The sequence below is a fragment of the Eurytemora carolleeae genome, unplaced genomic scaffold (genome assembly GCF_000591075.1).
Source record: "Eurytemora carolleeae unplaced genomic scaffold, Eaff_2.0 scaffold1054, whole genome shotgun sequence".
NCBI classification, from domain to species: Eukaryota; Metazoa; Arthropoda; class Copepoda; order Calanoida; family Temoridae; genus Eurytemora; species Eurytemora carolleeae.
In genome coordinates, this window is record NW_019397933.1 from 23829 (window position 1) to 51236 (window position 27408).

The 27408-nt window shown below is 32.8% G+C and overlaps 3 protein-coding genes across 3 annotated transcripts in view; 1 reads left to right on the forward strand and 2 right to left on the reverse strand.

Annotated features, from left to right (window-relative positions):
- Positions 1-766: 766 nt before the first annotated feature.
- On the reverse strand, positions 767-7066 carry LOC111716369 (uncharacterized). The gene is made up of 8 exons (XM_023491815.1): positions 6948-7066; positions 4856-4910; positions 3726-3759; positions 2893-2999; positions 2026-2101; positions 1700-1754; positions 928-964; positions 767-866 (listed from the first exon to the last, which is right to left on the reverse strand). Exons 1-8 carry the CDS (start codon positions 6976-6978, stop codon positions 809-811), a joined length of 453 nt encoding a protein of 150 aa, XP_023347583.1. The 5' UTR covers positions 6979-7066; the 3' UTR covers positions 767-808.
- A 3290-nt stretch (positions 7067-10356) lies between these two features.
- On the forward strand, positions 10357-23907 carry LOC111716370 (cell adhesion molecule 4). Its single transcript, XM_023491816.1, has 15 exons — positions 10357-10412; positions 12480-12529; positions 13013-13146; positions 13268-13363; positions 14271-14383; positions 15648-15695; positions 15994-16083; positions 18478-18560; positions 19998-20122; positions 20575-20698; positions 20762-20853; positions 21338-21419; positions 21980-22058; positions 22893-22963; positions 23665-23907. The coding sequence occupies exons 1-15, from the start codon at positions 10370-10372 to the stop codon at positions 23731-23733; spliced, it is 1299 nt and encodes a 432-aa protein (XP_023347584.1). The 5' UTR covers positions 10357-10369; the 3' UTR covers positions 23734-23907.
- A 652-nt stretch (positions 23908-24559) lies between these two features.
- Positions 24560-27408, reverse strand: part of LOC111716371 (pheromone receptor transcription factor) — a 3089-nt gene continuing 240 nt past the window's right edge. Inside the window, exons 2-5 of the mRNA XM_023491817.1 lie at positions 26892-27065; positions 26643-26789; positions 26359-26475; positions 24560-25386 (exon numbers count right to left, since the gene is read on the reverse strand). Of these exons, the coding sequence (XP_023347585.1) occupies positions 24746-25386; positions 26359-26475; positions 26643-26789; positions 26892-27065 (1079 nt within the window). The 3' untranslated portion in view covers positions 24560-24745. The remainder of the gene's footprint in view (positions 25387-26358; positions 26476-26642; positions 26790-26891; positions 27066-27408) is intronic.

Consider the following 27408-nt stretch of genomic DNA (forward strand, 5'->3'; position numbering starts at 1 on the left):
CTCGAGTTATAGCTGAAGAAACTAAACTATAACGGTATACGTACACGTACATAAACATGGGAATTAAGTGACCACTTTAATATCGTCTTTGTTCCGTGCGGTGACATATCCCATTAAAAACAATTAACATATGAAACTGCTAGTCTCGGGAATTCCGAAATGTGGTCTACCATTTTCGAACCTTGAAAATTGACGGAGATATCGAGAAACCTGCCCAGATTTCCTTTTATTCAATAATGTTCAAATATTTGATATCTCCGTCAGTTTTAAAGATAAAAGAGCTCAGAAAAAAAAACAATCTTTTTGTCATTTAATGAAATATCGGAAATCAAAGACGATTTCAAGTATTTCAGTATATATCCAGGTTCTATTAGATTATAGTTCTAGAAACTACAGCACTATATCTCTAGGTTCTACTGGAGTATAGTTCTAGAAACTACAGCAGTATGTATATCCAGGTTCTACCAGAGTATAGTTCTTGAAACTACAGCGGTATATATCTCCAGGTTCTACCAGAGTATAGTTCTAGAAACTACAGCGGTATATATCTCCAGGTTCTACCAGAGTATAGTTCTTGAAACTACAGCGGTATATATCTCCAGGTTCTACCAGAGTATAGTTCTAGGTATATATCTCCAGGTTCTACCAGAGTATAGTTCTAGAAACTACAGCAGTTTTACTCCAGAATCTACACTTATTAATAACATTAATAATTGCTATGTATTCTTTTTTTAAGTCAAAGACCTAGTCTAATTTAAAACTAAGATTAAAACCCTTCTTATTTATTATTTCGACTAGTGTCCAGGATCTATTGAATCTCGGGGTTACTCTGTCTATTTGTATCAAAATCGTCCATCTGGTGTTGTCTGAAAATATACAATTCTAGAAGAAAGTTTAATTAATTGTAAAAATGTTTAAATTACTCACCTTTCCCAGGTAAAGTTATCCAAACAATGAATATATTCTAAACAAAAGATAAAATCAAACATAAACAATGATTCAGGATTCTTGATAAGATAAAATTAAACACAATCTTTAATTAAAACTTCATCTGAATGATTTAACTATTTTACGACAGAGATTGTCGATGGAATGTTTGGTGATCGTTTTTTTAAGTGAGGCCGAAAAACTATTCGTTATGTTAAAACCATGATTTTCGGTTATATAACTAGAGAATTAGCTCTGTATTTATCACACTTATTGAGTTTCTTGTTCCACCGGGAAACGGTTGTATTTTTATCTTGTTTTTTTTTAGAAATATCAGGTAGTATATCTTAATATGGGGCCGATCTAATGCATTTTATTGACCAACCTTTCGATTTTACGGAGCACTCCCTTTAAGATTATATTATAAAGTCCCCTAAACGTTAAACAGAATTTTACTTTCCAGGGTTTCTTAGGTTTGGTTTGGTGTTTCTTCAACTTTTAAAGGGAGTGTAAGCGTAATTTCAATTGTCCCTCCATGCACAGAGGACAATGCCCGATTTACAACGGTACCCTTCAACCCTTTGACTGTTCATCGAGTAAATCTCTTGAAAACCACTTGAATTCTTGTAAACCGCGGTGTACGCTGTGTATAGTGTGAACTCAACACAGCTGATGCGTTACATGTGTTTCTTGACATTAACAAATAATTTATATTAAAAGCGGTTTCCATAGACAGTCACTTAAAATTATGTTTACAGTCCCTTTAAATTACCTGAATTGAGTTGACCGGTCAATGTACTATGAGAACCATAGCAGTAGAACCCAACCTTAAATAAGGATAAATGATTGCAAACAAAGTACTTTAATGCCAACCTAAAACTATTAGAATAAAACGACATGAAAGTTGATTTTAGTCTTCATGATTTCAGAACAGTTCTCTTTGAAGTCTCATTATTTATCAAATATTATCCACTAGGGACAACAACTTTGTAAACAAAACCCACTGTTTGTCGAATTTAATGTGATTTTATTTGGATCACTTAAAAAATTCGTTGAGAAACTGATCATTTAAAGTAATTATTCTTTTTGATTGATTACCTTAAAACAGTAAGGTCTCTTGTTCTTCATGTTGCAAGTATAAGCAGTCCTTGGTTGTCTGTTTAAACAAGGATCACTGTAAACAATATATATTTATAAACTCTTTCTATGAGCATCACAATAATTTAAAGGAATGTCAGGTTTGGAAAATTAAAAGAAGGTATTTAGGTCTGAAAAATAGTATAAATAAGGATATATATAATCTAGGTTTTAAACAGAAGGGTTTAAAACCTGGGTTTAAATTCAATAGATCTAAAGAATGGATCATGGTTTAAGTAAGGGTGTCAAACCTGGATTCGAATCAGAAGGTCAGTAGAATAAAACATGGTTTGAGAAAGGGTATAAAACCTGGGTTGGAATCCAGTTGGTCTGAAGTATGAAGCATGGTTTGAGTAAGGGTATTTAGGCCTTTAGAATAGAGCAGAAGGTCAGAAGAATAAAGCATGGTATTAACTCTGGGTTCGAATTAAGAAGGACTGAAGTATGGAGAATGGTTTGAATTAGGGTATTAAACCTGGGTTCAAATCCAGTAGGTCTGAAGAATAGAGCATGGTTTTAGAAAGGGTATTAAACCTGGATTCGAATCCAGTAGGTCTGAAGAATGGAGCATAGTTTGAGTTAGGGTATTAACCATGGGTTCAAATCCAGTAGGTCTGAGGAATAGAGCATGGTTTTAGATAGGCTATTAAATCTCGATTCGAATTCAGAAGATCTGAAGAATGGAGTATGAATTGAGTAAGGGTATTAACCTGGGTTCGAATCCAGTAGGTCTAAAGAATGGAGCATGGTTTGTATAAAAGTATTAAACCTGGGTTCAAATCCAGTAGGTCTGAAGAATGGAGCATGGTTTGAGTAAAAGTATTAAACCTGGGTTCGAATCCAGTAGGTCTGAAGAACGGAGCATGGTTTGAGAAAGGTGGTCCAAATACCGAAATTATTCCCGTTTCTCCCTTCTGCTTTAGAAACTCAACTACCTAGAGTAAATTCTAACAAATTGTATCTATTTTTATTACAGTATTCTACGTTTTTTTGATGCAGATCAGTTTAGTATAAACAAAAAGATAAGTTTGGCTGACACGTGTAGATTTAAATTAAGTCTGAATTTTTGTTTACTATTTTCCATATGTATATGCTTAACTTAACTGTACGTGAAATCTTACATTAAAAAAGTAATTAAAAGTGAGCCTCCATGCGAAGATATCATTAGGTATTGATGTTAATAATTTTGAAAACAGATTATTTTCCATTTTTGGTTCTCTACAACTTATGGCATTACTACTGTAAGAAAATTTTTTGGAATTATCGGAATTAAACACCTTTAAACCTAGAAAAACGACAATTTCTTCCACATTATTGATTAGATGAAGGTTTCAAGGGTGCCGCATGCATGAGGTGTCATTTGAAACTATGCTTACAGTGCCTTTAAAGAGTATTACGATCCACATGTCTACCTTTTAAACTTTTTTAAACCTTGCGGTATCACCTGTACTTACGGCATTTTTTTAACAAAAAGAATGATAATTTTGAAGAAAATTAGTTTTTTACAACCGTTTATCAGATTCAACAGATCAGAATTCAATGTTGTAAAAGTATTTAAAATAAGATTAATAGGTTAAGAAAATATACCTGGAACTCACTTGTCCAATAGGTTAGGAAAATATACCTGGAACTCACTTGTCCAATGGGTTAGGAAAATATACCTGGAACTCGCTTCTGCATGTTTCACAAACATTCCTATAAATATTCACAATCATGCATTCTACTCACACAAAGCTTTCAACAAGACTTTAAAACTTTAAAAAACATAATTAAAATCCAAAGAATTGGTTTAAAATGCCATAAAGATTTCCTTACGTCTCTGTATAAAATTGGTCCAAATGAATTGAGTTCTTGTCATAAACATTGATTTTAAATCCCTAAATTTTTTAAACCCAATGTCGAATACCTTTGATAGTTCATACTATGAATTCTGATAGATCAAATAATCTAAGTTTGAAATTTCTAAGGTTTACACCATCAGGTTGCCAAGATAAAGTGTTTACACAATTTAGTTTGTAGCAAAACTCTGTTCCTTCCATGGAATAGTAAATCTAGTTTTGAACTGATTTCTTTATGCAAAAAGTATTCTGCAGTTACTGAGAGGAATGAAAATAATCTCTTTTATCCTAAACCTATTTCAAATGTTGTGGTTGGAGTGATAAAAGTACTGCATTCAGTACAATTTGTAATATGCCTTCAGTTGTTCCGTTTTGGCTCGTTTTTTGCGGACATTTTCTTTCAGGGTCAAGATTTTGCATAGTGCAAAAAAAGAAATTTTTTTAGAATTATATTATTTAAAACATTTGTTTTGCTTACATTACGAAAATTTTTACCTTGAAAGATGATATATGCAAAAAAACAACTCAAAGACGATCCAAAAACGATGAAAAACGAATTGTTGTAACGATCGTTTTTGGAACGTTTTTCTATTTTTCTCTTATTAGGATAAAGATTTTGTAAAGTTTAATAAATGCAACTTTAACATATTGAAATATTGGTAGTCTTATTATTTTTAAATGATACAATGCGATGAACAACACTAAGTAAAGATCTAGTTTTAAACCCCGGCCCTATCTAAATTACACATTAAACTCACTTATATTTCAACTTCAAGTCGTGTTAGTACAATATATGTTGGAGCAGAATATTTTCAAATAAACCGGTAAATAAAGAAATGGTTCTAACATTTAGCCTCCTCAGTAATCATTAATATGATTTAAAATTATCTCTATCTCTGTAGCTCTAAAGATTCAGCTTTTTGAGATATATAAAAAGAAGTATTTAATCCAACCTTGATAAAAAGTCTGGATGAGGGCACTGAAGGATTTGACAGGATGCTACCAGGACTAAATAAAACATATTTTACAATTTGATCATTCTGTCCTAATTGGTTATTTTTAAACTGAAAATATAAAAATAACATATGAAGCTGAGAAGTTTGTAAAATATTTTTTAACTTTGATAATTTATTTTAATCAAGTTTTACAATATTTTTAAATATTTATATGATATCAGATGAAAATATATTGAGATTTCTATATTTCTTGTTCTTCATTTTCTTCTTGTTCATACATCTTTCAATTATATTTTGGCTAATTTTGAAAAAAATGAAAGATTTTTTTTTGGATATCCTTGTTGTACACCACTCTACAAGAAAGAACTATTTTTAGAGAATCTTTCCTTTTTTCTGAACTCTGTAATGAATTGAACTAGCTGAGAGGATCTTGCTTTTTTTGGACTAAGCAAAACACCAATTCCTGATACATATTCTTGTGGGGGGAAGAGCAATTGTCTCACCCCCTCCCCTCCCCAGCGTAGATGGGGGGAAAGTCTTCTAATATCAAGAAATTCCATTCCAATTTTTCTGTTCAATATTCTTTTTTCTTCTTGCTTCTTTTTTCTTGTTTTTACACTTTGAGGACTCTTCAAATAGTTCTTTTGACATCAAGTTGTATAGAAGGTAGGAGAGAGATAAGACGGTTTGTAGAAGGAAGAGTATATGAGATTGCTCACTGTTTTCCTTTGTATTATAGTCTTTCTGACTAAGGGTTTTTTAAGAAAACTGATAGCTTCACCCCTTATGCAAAATGGGGGAGTTGTAAGCCTTAAAGCCCCATTGAGAGAAATCATCCACAACAGTCCAGTCCTCACAGCTGGTCAAGTGAAAGTAGTTGTGCATGGCTTGCATACCCATCAGGGGCTAAACTCCTTCTTTCAGCTGCACCAGACTGAAGATGGAGTTTTGTTTTATTCTCATTCGCTACTCCCCTGAAAACGTGGCGCTCCCCTAAACTGTAAAGCGGGGACCGCTATGAGAGAGGTCCGTTCTCTTCTTCTGAGGAGGGTAAGCAACTGTGTAAAATATTTTTGAATATGATCATTGCAAACCAAAACATTTAGAATTTTTTCCCTAGTCAATACAAAATGGGAATTTGAGAAGAGCTTTCTAATGATGTATCATTTGTCATATTTGGACATAAAACATGGGATTTAGAGGGGGGGTCAAATTGACCCCCCCCCCCAGCGTATCCTGGTTTTCAAGTACCCCAGCAGGGATAGGGTTAAAAGATATCCAACATATACTTTAGACCTTCAAATCTATAACCCCCAAAATCTAAATATAGTTCTTATGCTGCTTATTAATGGTAGTGATAAATTTAAAAAAAACGTTAGAAACACACGATTGAAAACTTGCTTCGAAACAGGATTTTTATGACATCTTTCAAGTTACTTTTCATCTCAATGAAACTAGTAAAAGTTAAAATCCCGACAAAAACTTGTTCGCACTTAATAATACGTGAATAATACATTGTTATTGTTATAATGATATAAATAGATAGTTTGTCCTTATCTATAAAGCCACAATAATTTGAATTATAAGTATGTGCTTTCCTTATAGTAAATCCTTTTCTTAAAATCACTCAGAGTAAATTAATTTTTGAAAATATCAACTTTACAAATGTATAAAATGAGCAACAATTCCTAGATAATCCGAATCTGTGACTTAAAGGAAATGAGTATTTGCAACAAACTCTGACTTTCTAATTTCTATAACATGGCAACCCATTCTCCTAGACCTTTCATATTTCAAACTATTAATTCTGTTAGATCTAATAGTCTTAGTTTGAAATATCAAAGGTTTACACCATCAGGTTGCGAAGCTATAGGGGTTAGAAAATTTGAGTTTGTTGCAAAAACTCAATTCCTTTAATCAAATTATGTTGGAATGCATTTGCGTACCGAATCTACATACAGAGTCCCAAAAATTAGCTTGCTAAAATGTGTTAAGATTTATATTGTAAATTACATGTTTAATTCAAAACGGATTAGCTGAATATTTTCAAAAAACGATACATATATATATTTTATAGTATAAGACCTACTTAAACATGGCAGAAGAATGACAAAAAGCATGATAAATCTGATAAATCTGATAAATCTGATAAATCTCAAGTTTATCAAGATATGATGAACTCCTCTCTACTGAAGTCTAAACCCGGAGTATAAACTAAATGTTTAGATCTAAAAATCTGAGAATTCATATTGTAAACAAACTTCGCAATATATTAGAAAAAATGGGATTAAATGTGCATTTTACATTCGGAATTTAGACAAACCCAAATGTTCTAAAAATAAAATAAGAATTAAAAAAAGAAATAAAAAATGTCTATGTTTCTGCAGTCTTTGACTAAAGTAAAGAATAATAAAAGGCTCTAATAATTACGCCTTTAATCGAACTGTAGTGCACCATATTATACATACATTCTTAATTAATCGCGATTTTTATATCACATGTACCATAAAATTCCCTGATTTTTTAAAGAAAATTTTCGAGATTTGTAAAGATATTTTCCCATTTTTATTTAAAACAAAATTGAAATTCACTTTTAAATTATTTAGATTCCTACTTTGCTGTTAACTTAGGGTATCTAGAAATAACAGTACATGGGCGCCATTTTGTAAAGTTTTTTTACTAAAAATGTCCCTAAAGGTTCTCCTCTTTTCAGTTTTTTTTTCGTGGCTAAAGCTAAAGTTTGGAACAAAATATAATCTAAAACGGCAAGACTTCTCAATAAAGAGAGATTTTCTGTTAAAAATGGTATCACTGTAAAAGGGATAGACCGGCTATGTTAGGTAGTTAAACTGAGTATGCAGTGTTGTGGACAAATTCTTTTGGATTCATTTGAGACACATAAAACTTTTCCACGGTGTATAATTACTGAGTTTGAGCGCAAAGTCGAAATTCAAAATCATGAATTTGTGTAGGTACGTTTTCAGAATCGGTTTTTTTAATTATCAAATAACGACGTCGAAAATCATAGTAAAAATTCTATAGTAAACTATAGGAACATATTTCTCAAAAGAAATTTGTCAATAAATCAAAGTTAGAACTAACTATTTCCTGTTTTACCATTATATATTGAATTTCTTATTTTCTATGAATTTGTTCGCAGATTTCTTCAAATTCTTCAAATGTCGTAATTTTAATAAAAATTCCAGAAAATTGTTGTAATTAAAGAGAGATCATAGAAACTAATAATTGAATAAAATTACTTATTTTCGATGATAAGACTTATTTTCTCAACTTGTTCCTAAACAACTAATTAGTTTACTGTAGAATTTTGTTTACATTTTTTCTCGTCGTTATTTAATGATTTAAAAAAAACAAGTCTGAAAACGTATCCATCCAAAAGTACGATTTTGAGCGTCGACTTTGCGCTCAAACTAAGGATCTTTAAAAAGTTTTATATATCTCAAATGAATCCTAAAGAATTTGTCCACAACAATGTATACTCAGTTTAACTATCTTACATAGCCGGTCTGTCCCTTTAACAGTAATACAATCTGTTAACAGAAAATCTCTCTTTATTGAGAAGTTTTGCCTTTTTAGATTATATTTAAAATAATAGTATTATAAATATGTAGTTATATATATTGTACCTACTTTGATATTGTAACAAAACCCGCAGGGATTTGGTTCCTGGTAATTCATAATTAATCCTTGTTCTATTATCTGGTACTAGGGATACAGAGATACAGGGATACAACCAATACTAGGATATAGGGATAAAAACAATACTAGGATACACATTCATACATGGATACAGAGAATACAAGGATACACGAATACTAGGGTATATATATAATACAAGAATACATGAATACTGAGGTTAGAAACCTTCCCATGGACTTTGGGTAGATGCTTTAGAGCAGTTTTTTTTAACTTACATGTTTCTATCTATCTGCTTAAATGTTTAGGGCACATTTTCAGAAAAATATTTATCCTTTCGAGCAGTTTCTTGTCGTCTAATATTATATTCATTCTTTAGAGCAGTTTATTGTTGTATAATAATATATTTATTCTTTTAAATTCAAAATTCTTAGAATGGGCAAATAATCATTTATGATAAATCATGAATTACTATGTTTTTATCTTATAGCAGTGAGTATGACAGGATTGCATAGTTTAGTCATAAATCTTATATTTACTCTAGATAAGGTTTTATACAGGTAATATTCTGTATTCATTAGTTTTTAGTTTAAGCAGTGATCACAGGGTAAACAGGTTCCAGCTTTTTACAGTGTACAGACAGAAAACTAAATTTACTTGCAATCACTTAAAATTTTCCCTAAAAACTTTTATAATTTCGAAAAAAGTTATTTGTCTATGCTTAAAATTTCATTTCTAGCCCCGAGCGCTGCGGCCTACAAAAGGTTAAATAATGTGCTGTCTCTAAAAGAAAATATTGCACATTTGTTGCACACTGTGTCGTTTTACCATATAGCATTTTACCCTAGGTCGTTTTACCCTATGTCGTTTTACCCTGTGTCGGGTATTTGACCCTAGGTCATTTGACCCTAAGTCGGTGAATCATATGCCAGAATTTAAATTTTGAAATATCTATCACATTGGGTTTCAAAGATATAAGAATTAGGGAATCAGAGTTTGTTGCAGAGACTTAATTCTTTTATTTTTGATAGAAAAAAATTCATCATAAATAAAAAATTAGCTAATGTGTTTAAATATTTTTTTAGTCCAAACATGGTCATACATAATTTTTTTTAAACGTATATAACTTGCATTTATTAATTACTAGCCTATAATCAAGGATGTAATGCAAGGAAAGTTATTTCGGAAGTGTACGCATCTTTTGTACTGCAGTGTACTGTCTCTGAGCGGTAATGTAAACACAAGACGGATGTTACAGCCTGACATGGAATCCATCTTTCACATAAAAAAATCAATGAAATATTCTGGTCATAGGAAACTATTATGTGAATTATGAAAATTATCAAACTTAATGCTTTTAACCTCCTCGGATACTGAACGAACACTGATGCATCTATTCTTGTTTACAAATTCCGCCCCGAGAGAACTGGTTTCAATATGTACGCAGAGTATACATGACCGCAAATAACTTTCCTTGCATTAAACCCTTGCATATAATACTGTTAATTCAATAAGTCCAATCAGAAGTCAGAACTTGTGAATTTTGGGATTAGGCATTGATGAGGGATCCAGTATTGATGAGGGATCCAGTATTGATGAGGGATCCAGTATTGATGAGGGATCCAGTATTGATCCTCAAATTTAAAAGTGCGCACATTAGATATCGAGATCTTAAGTGTTAACGATTAACAATAACCATAAAAAAGTTAGAATTTGTTTCTTTAATTTTACAGTAATTATGCTATCCACACAGAGTAGTATAACAATGTACATTGTATACAATGTTCATACATTTAAGCTTTGAAAAATAAAATAAATATATATAATTTTCTTAATTCCAGATTTTTAAAAAAAATGAAGCATGAGTTTAGGTTGTTGCTATGCGGTGTTCTACTCGGTAGGATTCTAGTTAAATCATTAAATCAAACCAATAAAAATAAAAACTAAAGGCCAACTGGACCCTACAATCTACATAGTACATCTTATTCGAACAGGTTTTCTACTTGTCTTAGATAAGGTTTTCTAATTTCTTATGGATTTAATTATAAAGTTTGTTTCTTTCTTATATAAATAATTTTCAAACACTTTTCAACCATGTTTAAAACAATAGAAAATACCAATTTAGTAAAAAAAATTGGAGAAGTTGGAGTTAAGGGAAGCATTTTTGATGCAAAGATAGGTCCTACGGATCTAAGTTCTGTCTTAGTTGACCGGCAGGATATACTAAGGGAACGCAAAGTAAGAATTGATGATCTAGAGAAGCAAAGTAGAGCACAAGGTGACCTTCTTGATGAGATTTAACAACGCTCTATGATGGGAAACCTCATAATCTCAGGGGTTGTAGGGAAAAAAACCTAGCTTGATAAAACCTGAGGAGTAACCTAAACAGGAGAAAGTTACTTCAACAACTTATGCTTGTCAGTTGATCAAATCTAAATACAATGTCATAGTTCAAGAGAATGACGTACATACAAGCATGGTCACTATCTACCAAACAATACCATCCTGGTTAGGTTCTGGAACCGCACAAAAAAATCGTATTTTCGACCTAAAATCTACTTTTCAAGATTCTATTTATCAAAACAATATTCATAATTGTCAATACTTTGAAGAGATTGAGTTAAGTAATAAACTTAAAAGTCTGGAAACAAATCAATTCAGTATTTTATCCTTAAACATTCAAAGTCTGCCAGGTGAAGAATTTAAAACTTTTTTAGCCACAACCTTTAATCATTTTAAGCCATATGTCATTGCACTACAAGAAATATGGAATAAACCTCAGAACTTAGAATTTATTTTAGAAAATTGCCATCCTTTACACTTTAGAATAAGAGATAAACAGGGATTAAATAATAACTCAGGGTGTATCTTTCTATTTTCTTTCTATTTTGAACCAGCTGAGTGTATCTCAATCTTTATTCCACGGGATTTTGAATGTCAATTTATTAAGATTAAAACTGACAAGAACAAATATATCCTTGTGGGCAATATACAGGGTGTCCCAAAAAACATGGGAATTCAGTGACGAATTTGATATCGTCTTTGTTATGAATTAGCATTGTAATACCTAATTTATGTCTGCTAGAGCTTATTTTATGAAAAGGGTAAAAGACTGTAAAGATGTGTCTACAGTGAAGACGGACAAGTTTACTCTGTTTGTATAATGCAATTTTCTTGTTTTACAACCGAATGCAGTCAAAACATAAACAAACAAATGTGAACATAGCAGACGAAACTCTTACATATTACAGCTTTCTCTGTAGGTATCACTATACTAAATCAAAGAATTATTTGAAAAGACGATATCGAATTCGTCACTGAATTCCCATGTTTTTTGGGACACCCTGTATATCGTCCAAATAGTGCTCCATATGCAAACATTAAATACTTTAATCAAACAATAAGTGATATATTCTCTAAGTTTAAGTCTGATCCAAATTTGAAGATTGTAAATGAAGTCACCTTAGTAGGGGATATGAATATAAATTTATTAAACAACACAAAACAAATGGATTAAGGGCTTTACCTAGATACGCTTCTTGAAAATAGTTTTTTACCACTTATATAACTCTTCCAACGAGGAGAGCTGGATCCTCAAAATCAATTATTTTGTTCTGCTGCACCTTGGTCTCTCTAAATTTAACTAGTAATCCCTGACTTATCCTAAACTTTTAAAACCTAGTAATATTCATCATATTGTAAATGTTTTAATATTAACTAGGTGGGGATAATACCCAAAACAGCAAATATGTACATACAAAACATACAAATAGTAAACAATATAAAAATAGTTGCAGATTTTTTTCCTGTAACATTATAGCTTGTATTTGTATTTTAAGCAATAAACTATATCTTATCTATCTTATCTAATAGTAATAGGCTTCTCTACAACAACGCAAGAAATATTTTTATCAAATATTTTAAAAGATTTGTAAAAAATCTATTTAAAAATTTTTTTTTTCAGCGTTATCAGGGGAAGAAGTATTTGGTATTAAGATCTTAAGCATAAGTGAGGTAATGTCTGGAAACCATTTACATCTTATGGCACATGGTGTTGGAAAGAAGAAAAAACATGAGCACAAGAGACAAAACGTGATAACCAAGGACATAACATGAGCACAAGAGACAAAACATGATAACCAAGGACATAACATGAGCACAAGAGACAAAACATGATAACCAAGGAGAAAACATGAGCACAAAAGACAAAACAGGAGCATAAAAGACAAAACATGAGCACAAAAGACAAAACATGAGCACAAAAGACAAAACATTAGCACAAAAGACATAACATGAGCACAAAAGACATAACATGAGCACAAAAGACAAAACAGGAGCATAAAAGACAAAACATGAGAACTAAAGATAATTCATGAAATCCAATGATAAAAAGAATAATCAAAGACAAGACATGAACTCTATAGACTAAGCATGAGAAACAAATACTTTATTCAACATGCATTAATTTCATCTCTTAACTAATTAATAATTGTTTAGAAACTCTTGGCTAAACCAGGTTCAGATATCAAGATATCCTGTGGAGGAGATTCTCCATTTACGTGGTGCTCCTGGATACTTCCATCCAATGCATCCTGTTCTGATCTAGGAGTCGGTAGAAACCAACAGTGCAGGTTAATTCTGATCAGAAAACTCATGAGGCTTCTGGTGCCATGCACAAAACAAATTTAACGCTCAATTGATAAAAATTATGAAGAGTATTCTAAATTTTCTCATGCAAATATATATTCTTAGGAGAGAACCAAATTTGCGGTTTAATGGAACTGACACAGAGTGCAATGTTGTTCTCAAGAATGTGAAGAGAGAACACAGTGGAACCTGGATATGCGGGTAGGAGTAGGAGTATATAGAATAGGAGTAGGAGTATATATAGAATAGGAGTAGTAGTATATAGATAGGAGTAGGACAATATAGAATAAAATTTGATGCAAGAGAAGGATCAAGAGTAGGAGTAAGAGAAGGATCAAGAGTAGGAGTAAGAGAAGGATCAAGAGTAGGAGTAAGTGAAGGATCAAGAGTAGGAGTAGGAGTGGGAGTAGGAATTGAAGAACATAGTTGGGGTATATTCCCATTCTTACGTTTAAGAACTAGTATGAAAATGTTTCGCTACAAGCCATAGTCATTAGTCAACCCCAAAAGGTAAATGAAGAACAGTGAGAGTAGATAAAATTTATCCAATCTCGGCATTTGATGTTTTAATACTGAAAATATCGCAATTATTAAATACAATTTACAAAATTCTTCGAAAGCCAAAGTTTAAATTACAATTTAGAGTACAAAATGTGTACATAGTAAACTTTACTGCAGTCAAAACATAATATTTACGAATACATAAAAAAAACAGTCCTAAATAAAGGAAGCTTTTAAAAATCTCACACAATAAAAATATGGCTTTCCATTACATGTAATAAGCATAATTAATCACGCGAAACAGAGCTTCTAGGAGTAGAAGTAGGAGTAGAAGTAGGAGTAGAAGTATATGTTTGATAAATTGAGTTAAGAGTAGAAGTAGGAGAACTAGGATTCGGAAAAAAAAACAGGAACTAATAGTGAAAGAACAGGAACTAATAGTGAAAGAGTTGTTTCTTAGTAGGACTCAGAGTAGCAGTAGGAGTAGGATTAGGAGGGAGAAAAGATGATTACGTAAAGTAAAGAGGAAAAAAATATTTTTTCAGTAGTTTTAATGTCAAGTTGTTGTCTCTTCATTTTTTTCTCATAAAAAGTTTTAATTGTTCAGGATGTACGATTCATCGACAAACGAAACTTCTTCTTTAAGCACAATTCTTGATGTTTTTGAGGAAGCTTCTTTAGACTTCAAAACACAATACGGAATTGTTACAGTTATTGCAGGTACAGATACTATGCTTGTACAGTACTGCAGGTACAGATACTATGCTTGTACATTGTACAGATACTCCAGGTACAGATACTATACTTGTACAGTTACTGCAGGAACAGATACTTGCACAGTACTGCAGTTACAGATACCATACTTGTACAGGTACTGCATGTTCAGATAATAAACTTGCATAGTACAGCAGGTGCATATACCATACTAGCACAATACTGCAGTTACAGATACCATACTTGTACAGTAACTGCAGGTACAGATACTATACTTGTACAGTTACTGCAGGCACAGATAGTATGATTGTACAGTAACTGCAGGTACAGATACTATACTTGTACAGTACTGCAGGTACAGAACAGAAGCTTTACTTCTACAGTACCATGCAGGTACAGATACTATACTTGTACAGTACTAACGGTGCAGATACTATACTTGTACAGTACTACAGGTACAGAAGCTTTACTTGTACAGTACCGGGCAGGTAAAGATACTATACTTGTACGGTATTGCAGGTACAGATATCATACGTGTACTGTACTGCAGGTACAGATACCATACTTGTACGGTAATGCAGGTACAGATACCAAATAAGTAAGAGGTTAAAACATGCTTACACCCTATTTTTCTTTTCAATGAAACTAGATGAGTCAAGATGAGTCAGATACTATGCTTTTACAGTTACTGCAGGTACAGATAGTATGCTTGTACAGTAACTGCAGGTACAGATACTATGCTTGTACAGTACTGCAGGTACAGATAGTATACTTGTACAGTACTGCAGGTACAGATACCATACTTGCACAGTACTGCAGGTAAAGATACCATACTGCTTGTACAGTACTGCAGGTACAGATAGTATACTTGTACAGTACTGCAGGTACAGATACCATACTTGTACAGTACTGCAGGTACAGATATCATACGTGTACAGTACTGCAGGTACAGATACCATACTTGTACAGTAATGCAGGTACAGATACCAAATATGTAAGAGGTTAAAACATGCTTACACCCTATTTTTCTTTTCAATGAAACTAGATGAGTCAAGAGGTCGCAAACCTTTTATTTAGAATAAAAATAACGTCTTCCTTGTACTGTGCGGATTTCTTTATAATGATTGATATTACAATATTTTACTATCTACTATAAACAGTGAATCATATTACAATATTTTACCATCTAATATAAACAGTGAATCATATTACAATATTTTACCATCTATTATAAACAGTGAATCATATTAGAATATTTTATTATTAACAGGAAACCCGGTCTCTTTCCTCTGCGAAGCTGATCATTCCCGACCAGTAGGTAAAAAATATTTCAAACAAAACATTTAAAAAAACCTACTGTGTACTTTATCAATTATGCTAACTTGATGGTGAAATAAAATAAAATTGTAATTAGATTTTATTTTGGTTTTAATCTTGTTATATTCTAAAATGTTCATTTTATTAAATCATCTAATCATTAATATTGTATTTATAATCTAAATTGGCTTTAACCTTCTGGTACAAATCTGTATAGAACTGCGAACCAAAATAATAGTGTTGAAAATATCAAATTTAGCAAAATTTAATGTTAACACCATTTTAAAATTTTTGTTTAGGAAAGTTTAAATGGCACTTTGGATCTAACCCTGTAAAGAATAGAATCCTGAACACAGAATCATCTGTTTTGTTCCCACTAGATGAACCAGGTATAAGATATAAACACTCGATGAACCAGCTATAAGATATAAACACTAGATGAACCAGGTATAAGATATAAACACTAGATGAACCAGGTATAAGATATAAACACTAGATGAACCAGGTATAAGATATAAACACGAGATGAACCAGGTATAAGATATAAACACGAGATGAACGAGGTATAAGATATAAACAAGAGATGATCCAGGTATAAGATATAAACACTAGATGAACCAGGTATACGATATAAACACTAGATGAACCAGGTATAAGATATAAACACTAGATAAACAAACAAATTCATTCTAATCAAATAAATTCACTAAACAATACTGCTCATCCTTTAGATAAGCAGTTGTGTTAACTAGAAAAGAATGTTGAAAGAGTTTCTATTTGTGAAATCCCAGTTCCCATATTCTTTGTCATTCACTCAGAAATAATATAAAAATATTGAAAACTAGTTTTTTCAATTTAATCCTGACAAAATGCTCAGTATTATTCTATTCTTAAAAAAACAATATCATAAATAAAACATATGTATTTATTACTCTGTATGTAGAAACAATCCCTAACCGTGTTCTGTCCAGATTTTTGAGTAAAAAACCACTCTCTTTGTTTTATAGATATTTGAGTAACAATCCTTATTCTTGTATTTACGAGGTCTTTATTAGGTAACATCCCCCTGTTCTTGTCCTATTATAGGTATTTGTTGAGTAACAACCCTTAATTTCTTTTATTAACTAGGTCTTTATTGGTAACATCTCCTCATTGTATTATCTAGGTCTGTATAGAGTAAAGGAGAAGTGCTTACTCCGTAACCATATACTTGTATTATCCAGGTCTGTATAAATAGAGGAGAAGTGTTTACTCCGAACCCCTATCCTTGTATCATCTAGGTTTGCATAGAGTAGAGGAGAAGTGTTTACTCTGAAACCTTATCCTTTTATTAGCTAGGTCTGTATAGAGTAGAGTAGAAGTGTTTGCTCTGAACCCCAATCCTTGTATTAGCTAGGCTTGTTTAGAGTAGAGGAGAAGTGTTTACTCCGTAACCCTATCCTTGTATTATCTAGGTCTGTATAGAGTAGAGGAGAAGTGTTTACTCAGTAACCCAATCCTTGTATTATCTAGGTCTGTTTAGAGTAGAGGAGAAGTATTTACTCCGCAACCCTATCCTTGTATTATCTAGGTCTGTATAGAGTAGAGGAGAAGTGTTCACTCTGAAACCCTATCCTTGTATTATTTAGGTTTGTTTAGAGTAGAGGAGAGGTATTTACTTGGCAATCCTATCCTTGTATTATTCATGTTTGTTTAAGAGTACAAAAGAAGTGTTTACTCCGTAACCCTATCCTTGTATTATTTAGGTTCGTTTAGAGTAGAGGAGAAGTGTTTACTCCGTAACCCTATCCTTGTATTATCTAGGTCTGTACAGAGTAGAGGAGAAGTGTTTACTCCGCAAACTTATCCTTGTATTATCTAGGTCTGTATTGAGTACAAGAGAAGTGTTTTCTCCGTAACCCTATCCTTGTATTATCTAGGTCTGTATGGAGTAGAGGAGAAGTGTTTACTCCGTAACCCTATCCTTGTATTATTTAGGTTTGTTTAGAGTAGAGGAGAAGTGTTTACTCCGCAACCCTATCCTTGTATTATCTAGGTCTGAATAGAGTAGAACAGAGGTGTTTACTCGGCAACCCTTTCCTTGTATTATCTAGGTCTGTATAGAGTAGAGGAGAAGTGTTTTCTCCGTAACCCTATCCTTGTATTATCTAGGTCTGTATAGAGTAGAGGAGAAGTATTTACTCCGAAACCCTATCCTTGCATTATTTAGGTTCGTTTAGAGTAGAGGAGAAGGGTTTACTCCGCAAACTTATCCTTGTTTTATCTAGGTCTGTATAGAGTACAGGAGAAGTGTTTTCTCCGCAAAGTATCCTTGTTTTATCTAGGTCTGTTTAGAGTAGAGGAGAAGTGTTTTCTCCGCAAACTTACCCTTGTATTATCTAGGTCTGTTAAGAGTACAGGAGAAGTGTTACTTCCGCAAACTTATCCTTGTATTATCTAGGTCTGTTTAGAGTAGAGGAGAAGTGTTTTCTCCGCAAACTTACCCTTGTATTATCTAGGTCTGTTAAGAGTACAGGAGAAGTGTTACTTCCGCAAACTTATCCTTGTATTATCTAGGTCTGTTTAGAGTAGAGGAGAAGTGTTTTCTCCGCAAACTTACCCTTGTATTATCTAGGTCTGTTAAGAGTACAGGAGAAGTGTTTTCTCTTCAACCCTATCCGTGTATTATCTAGATCTGTTACGAGTACAGTAGAAGTGTTTTCTCTTCAACCCTATCCCTTTATTATCTAAGTCTGTTTAGAGAAGCTAGTGTTTTCTCCGCACCCTATTCTCGTATTATCTAGGTCTGTATAGAGTAGAGGAGAAGTTAGTGTTTACTCCGCAGCCTAAGCATGATGGAGAGAAAATCCATTGCTCCTATTACCAGGTTATTGCTCGGAAATAGGAATAAAATAATCTCGTTAAACCCCAAAACCAAGAACCACATTTTTTTAGTTTTTGAATTTAGTTTTTTAAATTTTACATTTTTTAGATTTAAGGGGAAAAGTCAATAATCTCCGATGTATACTACATTTAAAGGCTTAGAAACGGTCTAAATACCCCTTCTTCCCTTTGAAATTTTGGAACATCGACTTGCATCATACTTTCTTCAACAGAATCATTTATCCTACCCAATACTTCCCCTTTATTAGCGACTAACCTAGCTGGCTGGACAACAGCGTACCAATTTAAATTGTTTTTTTGCTGAAGTTTTAAAATCTCAGAAAAACTGTATTGTGAACAAACCTGAGCACTAACTTCACAGATTATTATATTTCCATTTATTAAACCTGAGAGTAAAACTTTTATATCGCTTAGTTTCAACGGCTGAATTTGAAAGTTTTGAATTTAAATGTGAACCGGGAAAAGTTTCCATTCCCGGCACCATTGAGGTATCCTGCGTCTGTAATGCCTTGTAATCACAGATTTAAGGCCAAAAACTTCTATACCATATAAAGGCAAAATTTTTTATGGATATTGCTTGGCTTCAAAGTTAACTAAATTTGATTACCAGTGGAAAAACTTTAAAGCTGACGGTTTTAAAGTCTTAAAACGGAGAATTTTTTTTCGTTCTGTTCCCGTCTGACCAACAAGAGAGGAGAAAAATTTTGTGAATTATTACAACAATTAATGAGATCCCTAAACCGCTGATATCTGAGCAGAAAACTTTAGAATTGTGAGAGAACTCTCATTGGGCGGAATCCAGGAGGGATATCCAAAAGAAAGGATTAATCAGGAAACTAAAAGTGTCCACAGTTGATATAGAGATTAAGCGAAAGGAATTAAAGCTCTGACCAACGAGCATTTTCCGTAGAAAGGTTGCCATTTTCATATCAAAACTCTGATTGATTGAATCCGAAAGATTTCCACAAATGACAACGATTAATCTCTAAAACATGACATATTCTGCAGATAAGGTTATAGAATATAGATTGTCTTTTTCAAACGGACTTTATTTCTATGTAATTCGCCTTTTCCCGGAGATTGTTTTGCTCCGTTGTCATATGACGCGGAATGATTTCATTACCAACCAGGGAAAGCGAAGGCAATATCAAAAAGATTTGTGCCTTAAGTTTCCAAATATAATGCAGACACCTTTGACATGATCCAAAATGCATTACAGGAGAATAATATGGACCAAGGTTATAATGCAAGAAAAGTTAATTGCAGTTGCGTAAACTCTGCGTACATATATTGAAACCAGTTCTCTCTGCTCGGATTTTGTAAACAAGAATAGATGCATCAGTGTTCGAGGAGGTTAAAAGCATTAAATTTTGATAATTTTGATTATGAACTATATGAACTATATGAACCTATATTCTAGTACGGGATGAATAAAGAGGTGCTGTTCTCCTCCATGGTTGATATTGATCTGAGAGTAGAGTTTCTGAATATTCTACCTAGTCCTAGATTACCTCCAGTTTATACTGGAGATACTCTTAATATCAGGTATTGTATTGTACTGTACTGTACTGTGCTGTACTGTACATGCTGTACTGCAATTCACTGTAATTTACTGTATTGTGCTTTACTTTAGTTTTCTGTACTGTGCTGTTCTGTAAATTACTGTACTGTAAAGTGCAAGGATAAAATGTATATATATATATATAAACGATTGGTTTCAGTACTATCTCTTATACTGTCAAAATCAAACCATCTTATTTGGTTAATTCTTTACTCTGCGGCGCCAGATAAGTACTTTATTATGACCATTGAAATTAGGTAATACGTAACGCTAATTAACTTAACAAAGACGATTTCGAATTCGTCACTTAACTTCCATGTTTACTAAAGACGTTGGTACAACTACTTCATCGTAGTTAAAAAATACCCAACTCTATACTAGGAAAAAAGCACAAACAATTCTTGGATACAAATAATAAAAATAAATATTCTCCTAGTGTAGAGGTTCACGGTTCTCCGGGTCCTTATATCCACTGGGAGATCCTAGGCGAGAACACTCTTGTAATATCACAAGGGAACCCTGAGCAAAGTCAGAAATATAATCTTCTTCCAACCCAACAGGTTTCTTATTCAATAAAATAAAGATGAAATTTCACAAATTTTCTAAAAATATTTACTTTACAGGTTGATAAAAACAAGTATATTACAACGCTCAAAATTCAAAATATTTCTGTTGAAGATATGGACAAAACCTTCAAAATGGTCGTTAACTCCAGGTAGGATAGTGTTGTTTACTCCAGATAGTGTTATGTTATTAATTCCATGTAGAGTAGCGTTGTTAATTTTAGGTAGGGTAGTGTTGTTAACTCCAGGTAGGATAGTGTTGTTAATTCCAGGTAGGGTAGTGTTGTTAATTCCAGGTAGGGTAGTGTTGTTAATTCCAGGTAGGATAGTGTTGTTAATTCCAGGTAGGGTAGTGTTGTTAATTCCAGGTAGGGTAGTGTTGTTAATTTAAGGTAGGAGAGTGTTGTTAATTCCAGGTAGGGTAGTGCTGTTAATTCAAGGTAGGGTAGTGTTGTTAATTCCAGGTAGGGTAGTGTTGTTAATTTAAGGTAGGAGAGTGTTGTTAATTCCAGGTAGGGTAGTGTTGTTAATTCCAGGTAGGATAGTGTTGTTAATTCCAGGTAGGATAGTGTTGTTAATTTCAATTTCATGTTAAAACATATGAACAATCTCTTTAAAAAAAACTTATTATCGCAGCAAGGTTGAACTATCCGGAGAACAAGAGTTTAGAATAACCGTTGATAAACCTTGGCCCGAGGACGAGGATGTCCCATCACAGGTTGAATTTAATTTATTTAATTGGTAACTTGTCAACCGATCTACGGGTTGACCTGTGACTCAGGATGTAAAAGACTGAATTACCCAATATGCTACAGTGAAACCCTTAATAACGAATACATCGGAAGAATTTATCAAATGCAAATATCAGTATTTGCGAAAATAAGTAAATAGCCATGAATATGCGGGAACAGTTTTAAAGAGTTCCATATACTCATTTAATTAAAAAACTAAATATCTGCAACATTCCATTATCAGAAAGTGAAGAATACGACATTTGATGAGTTTTTTCGATGTATTCTTTATTAAGGGTTTCACTGTACAAAATCCCTATTAGATATATTGTTTTCCGTATTCTAAGCTAGATCAGACTTTCCCGAGTGCTGGGGCCACAGATTTTAATGTTAGAGATTTTGTAGTTTCGAGAAAATGTAATTTAGGAATTTTTAAAATGTGGTTTTTGTATTTACTCAATTTTCTAAAAGCAAGCGTGGAAAATATTAGATCAGTATGACAGTAGGTTGGATATCAAAATTAGTTGCATAATTTGTCTTCTGACAGGCTGATCCTAAGACTGCGATAATTCTTGTTATTTCTTTGATCATTCTTCTCATCTTAGCCATCATAATCGGTTTAACAGGTTAGAAAAATATTTTAATTTTCTTCTTTTCAGAAAATATTAAATGGCATTTTTTATCTTAACGTTTAATTTAATTACTAGAATTTTATATGATACTATAAGCTGCTAAAGGAGTTGAATTAATGTCCAGCGTTGCACGTGAAATAAAAATAAATTCGTCTTTTGACAAAAAAAGTTTGATTTTTGAAGAAATAAATCTATTTTGTCAGCCAATGTTACCCCCAAGTATAATTAAATGAGCTAAGAGCTTTATTATAAAGATTTAATGATCAAAAAACAATTTTTTTCAAGAAAAACTCGAAATATTAACAGAAAAAAGTGTGAGTCTCGGTTCTTCTTTAAAGGGACCGCGGAAGGAACGTAATTTCAAGTGACGCTTTATGCAGAGATGTCAATGCCAAAATCGCAAACGTGCCTTTATAAGCTTTTTCTGATCAAATATGAACTAGATATTGATGTTTACAATTTCGAAAACTTATTATTTTCGGTTGTGGTTTCTCAACAAAAGCAACTTGCGCATTTCTACTGTTGTAAAACAGAATAGACACTTTTAACTTACGGATTTGTTTATTCTATATTTTTTCATTCAAAATGTATATTCCGACAAAAAAGTATTTAACAAAAATAGTTAAAAAATTATGTTTAATGGGTCAAATTGTGATCGAAAGTCACAGCTTTCTGGAATATTAACAGAACCGTTAAATCCACGTGCGTATATCAGAAATTGCCATCTTTGCATGGAGGGTCACTTGAATTCATGCTTACAGTATCTTTAAAAAAACTAAAATAAGTTTTTAGCTTTTTTTAAATTAATTGTGTTTTAAATTTGATCAGTACTGTACGCGAAGAAGCAGGAAAAATGGTGCTTCCAGAATAATACTCCGTACATATCACCGGAAATCAAGGTTAGTTAAAAACCTCACAAAACATATGATCGTCCATGAGATCGTCCTGGGACTCGAAATAAATAAAGTGGTCGATCATAAACTATTTTGAGCTTTAATGGTCTCCATTTTTTATGATTAAAATATATAAATTTGTAACTTTTTGGAAATGCCAGGGCTAGGAGAATTATGTGATAATTGTTTCAAGAATCATACATGTTAAAGTAGATAGAAGACTAAATGTCACAAATAAATTCAAATACCAAAGCCGACTTTCAATTCGTCTTGCTATTGTCATGTTTCGTGGGACACCCTGTATCTTATTTGAAAATGTTATTTGATGCTGGTTAGAGGCGAATATTTACATTAAAATAATTTTTGCAAATATTATAAGCATAAAATGAACAGACGGATACAAGTTGAGACTTTAAACTGAAAGATGAACAAAATAAAAACAAAAGGGGACGGTGCTATGGTAACCAACCTAAAGAGTTTCCAAACTAATTCCTATTCTGCAGCTTTCTTAAAATTATCATAAATCAAAATTATCGTAGGTCAGAAACCAGTTTCCACTAGCTTCAATAAATAGTTACCCAAAAATATGAAGAAAACGCTTTTTATGACATTTACTTGACCGGTCGTGAATACTCGGGTTATTTTTTTCTTTTTTTTTCTGGTAAGATCATTATAAACGAAGTAATATGTACTTTGCTTTGTTTCAGGAACAGAGCCAGCCTCTGGCCTCAAGCGAGGTCAAGCATCATCCATATGGACGACCTTCTCCAATATAACAATAACAAAACACCACTTTATTAACATATTAAAATGTAATTCAAATTCCATATATAGATACAACCGCACTATGGTTCGTAGTCAAATATAAGCGTAGTTAAGGATTTCCGGGGGGGGGGGGTTAACTACCATCTATTCCCTCCCCCTAACTACGCACATGAAAACAGTGTAAATAGATAGATACCCATGTTAGGGCGACTAAGAAACTGGATATAATTAAGTAAAATTATCTTTAAGAGTGAGGGACTAAATGAGGTAAATGCTCGATTCAAACCGGTTCTCTTTAAACCTTTTTCTGAAAGCAATATATCGTCGCTTACAATTGTTTATCTCTAAAAAAGATAGATTCTTCCTTCTTTGTCTCTCTGTAAAGTGTATTATTATTCATTAAGTCAAGTTTAAAAAGAATTAGGAAACTGAAACTAACAATTTTCAGAAAGAAAAACAAAGATATCTCAACTATATTTGAGGGTAAATGGTTGTGAATCGGGTAAACCTGTTCATTAATGAAATGTGACTTGAGATCAGGTTTCTAGTTCCTTGAAAACATCAGATATATCAACTATTTGGTTAATTTAATGGCATTGAGAACAAGAGTTTTTTATTATTGGGTTCGAAAGTAATTTAAAAGAATACACCCGCGCTTTGTACAAAGTTATATTTGTATAACTCTGTTAAACTCTTAAATAATAATTGTAAACACCTGCACTAACATTTTCTTTATTTTTATATCTAAATGAATAAAAATAATGCTAATTAAATATTAAATTTATTCTTTGGTAATGGGTATTAATAAACAAACATATACAGTGATAACCAGAAAAATAAAAATAGTAAGACGACTTTATAGCAATACTTAAAGTGTGTTTGATGTTGTAACCAAACCAATTAGTTTAACGAGACGTACTTATTAAAAAAATTAAGTAAAATGGGTTTCTTTGTCCAAAAGTCGTCTTCCCATTTTCAGAATATTCTGGTTATCACTGTAGAAATATTCGACTGCTATTTATCTTAATCTTTGTTTAAACTAAGATTTTCCGGAGAAAGATTAGACTCTGAATGCGGAGAAGATATATGAGATAGATTTGCCTCCGACCGCGGAGCTATTAAATGAGAAAGGTTTGCCTCCGACCGCGGAGCCATTAAATGAGAAAGGTTTGCCTCCGACCGCGGAGTCATTAAATGAGAAAGGTTTGCCTCCGACCGCGGAGCCATTAAATGAGAAAGGTTTGCCTCCGACTGCGGAGTAGGTAATTGAGGAAGAGGCTCCCGCGGAAGTAAATGAGAAATTACAGAATCCTCCAGTTGAAAAGGTTTCCGTGGTAAACTATCTGATATTCTCTCCTCCTGGTTCTGTTGGGATAAATAAAAGGACTGTGCTAGAAGATTACTGTATCCTAACTGTGCTAGTAGCTCCTGGGATATTGAGGACGGATGTATTCCGGGGTTGGATCTCTGCCCGATGTATACCGAGGAGGAGACAGCTCGGGGTTCATCTGAGTAAGGTTCGGACTGTTTGTAAATAGATCTTGTCTCTAGTTTGGTGTTACTATTCAAACCTTCAGGATATTTCCGGAGAGACAGATTTCTTGGAGAATCATTCATCTCGTTAGATTCATCATCAGACGGAGCATCAATCTGCTCCTCGGTCTCTACAATACAATATCAGATATAATACAGATTAATAATAGGTTTGTTTATTCTATATTGTTCATATTATGTTTAGTTTAAGATTTTTTAGAAATACATTTTATAGAAAGAACAATTCATAGCCAAGACATTTCATAGATAAGACAATTCATAGATGGAACATTTCATTGACAAGACATTTCATAGATGGAACATTTCATTGATAAGACATTCCACAAATGGACATTTCATATATGTAACATTTCATAGATGGAACATTTCATTGACAAGACATTTCATAGATGGAACATTTCATTGACAAGACATTCCACAAATGGACATTTCATATATGTAACATTTCATAGATGGAACATTTCATAGCCAAGAAAATTCATGGATGGAAAGTTTCATAGGCAAGACATTTTTTAGATGGAAAATTTCATAGCCAAGACATTTCATAGCCAAGACAATTCATAGCAAAGACATTTCATAGATGGAACATTTCATAGCCAAGACATTTCATAGATGGAACATTTCATAGCCAAGACATTTCATAGATGGAACATTTCATAGCCAAGACAATTCAAAACAAAGACATTTCATAGATGGAACATTTCATAGCCAAGACATTTCATAGATGGAACATTTCATAGCCAAGACATTTCATAGATGGAACATTTCATAGCCAAGACATTCCATAGATGGACATTTCATAGATGGAATATTTCATAGACAAAACATTCTATAGATGGGCATTTCATAGACAAGATATTCTATAGATGGGCATTTCATAGACAAGACATTCTAAAGATGAACATTTCATAGATGGAACATTTCTCAGAGAACATTTCATAGAGAAGACATCTCATAGATGGAACATTTTATAAACAAGACATTTTAAAGATCGAACATTTCATAGATGGAACATTTCACAGACAAGACATTCCATGGATGAAACATTTCACAGAAAACACAATTCATAACTCCGAACCAACCTCCGAGATCATCATTATTATCTCCAAATCCTTCCTGTTCCTCCTGCTCCTCCATCACACATCCTAGATCCGTCTCCTCAAATCCGGCAGCACACATCCTCTCGTCTCCATCCCGTCCTGGTAAAGTCAGTAAGTCATTTAACTTAGGTCGTTTTGTTGTATTTATTTATCGAATATGAAATCACAACTTCTAAAAAATAAAAGTTGTAAATTTTATACTAATAATGAGAAAATCGTAAATATACTACAGTGAATTTTTTGAATTAAAAAATTTGAAAATCTACCATCTGTGTCTCCTTCTTCTGGTGAGTTTAAACAGGTTTTGATTAATGCTTTGCCCGCCTCTGATGTAATCATTGGTTGGAGCTTCTTGGTAGCAAAGGTGTACACATGACCGGTCTCTGATGCAACCAACAACATCACCTGGGTCCCTGACAATGACATTCAAAATAAATTTGACTGAATATTTTTTTGATAAACTGTGATGTTTTAATATCTCATAAAAATATAATTTTAATATAATATCCACTAACCGGTCAGTGTTGAGAGTTCATAGGCCTTCTTCATAATCCCAGTTTTCCGTTTTGAGAAGGTTGTGTATCTCCGGAGTTTGTTATCAATGAACTCCATTTTTATTTTCATTCTTCCCTTGGTTTTCTTACCGTTGGGTAGAACATCTTTTTTTCGCCAGGATTCGTCGTAGTTTCCTAAAATAAATTATCAAAGAAAACGTTGAAATTTGGACAATTCCCACACAGAACTTATGTTCATCCTTTCGGGGCTAAAATGAATGACAAATTTGAGCTTTTTAGCTTGAGAGAGACAGGAAGACATTAATTAGAACTAGATTCGTCAAACTATAAAAGCAGAGAAGTTTAATAACAAGACTTCACAAATATATATATACAGGTCAACTTAAAAAGTCAAAGAAAATGTGTGTGGTGGAGAAAGGGTCTTAAATACCCCCCCCCACACATACACACACACAGACACCGGTAATTTCCTAGAGAACGATTTTTGGACCCCGGGTTCGAAAGTAATTTAAAAGAA

Bases quoted from the DNA above. Each gene is read 5' to 3' on its own strand.
- LOC111716369 (XM_023491815.1), bottom strand. From the start codon at position 6,978: ATGCTTTTTGTCATTCTTCTGCCATGTTTAA. The intron at 3,760-4,855 runs GTTGGATTAAAT...GAATATTTATAG, and splicing joins CATCCAGACTTTTTATCAAG to GAATGTTTGTGAAACATGCA. The intron at 965-1,699 runs GTAATTTAAAGG...TCTTTTGTTTAG, and splicing joins GACCGGTCAACTCAATTCAG to AATATATTCATTGTTTGGAT.
- LOC111716370 (XM_023491816.1), top strand. From the start codon at position 10,370: ATGAAGCATGAGTTTAGGTTGTTGCTATGCGGTGTTCTACTCG. The intron at 10,413-12,479 runs GTAGGATTCTAG...TTTTTTTTTCAG, and splicing joins GCTATGCGGTGTTCTACTCG to CGTTATCAGGGGAAGAAGTA. The intron at 20,699-20,761 runs GTTTCTTATTCA...TTTACTTTACAG, and splicing joins ATCTTCTTCCAACCCAACAG to GTTGATAAAAACAAGTATAT.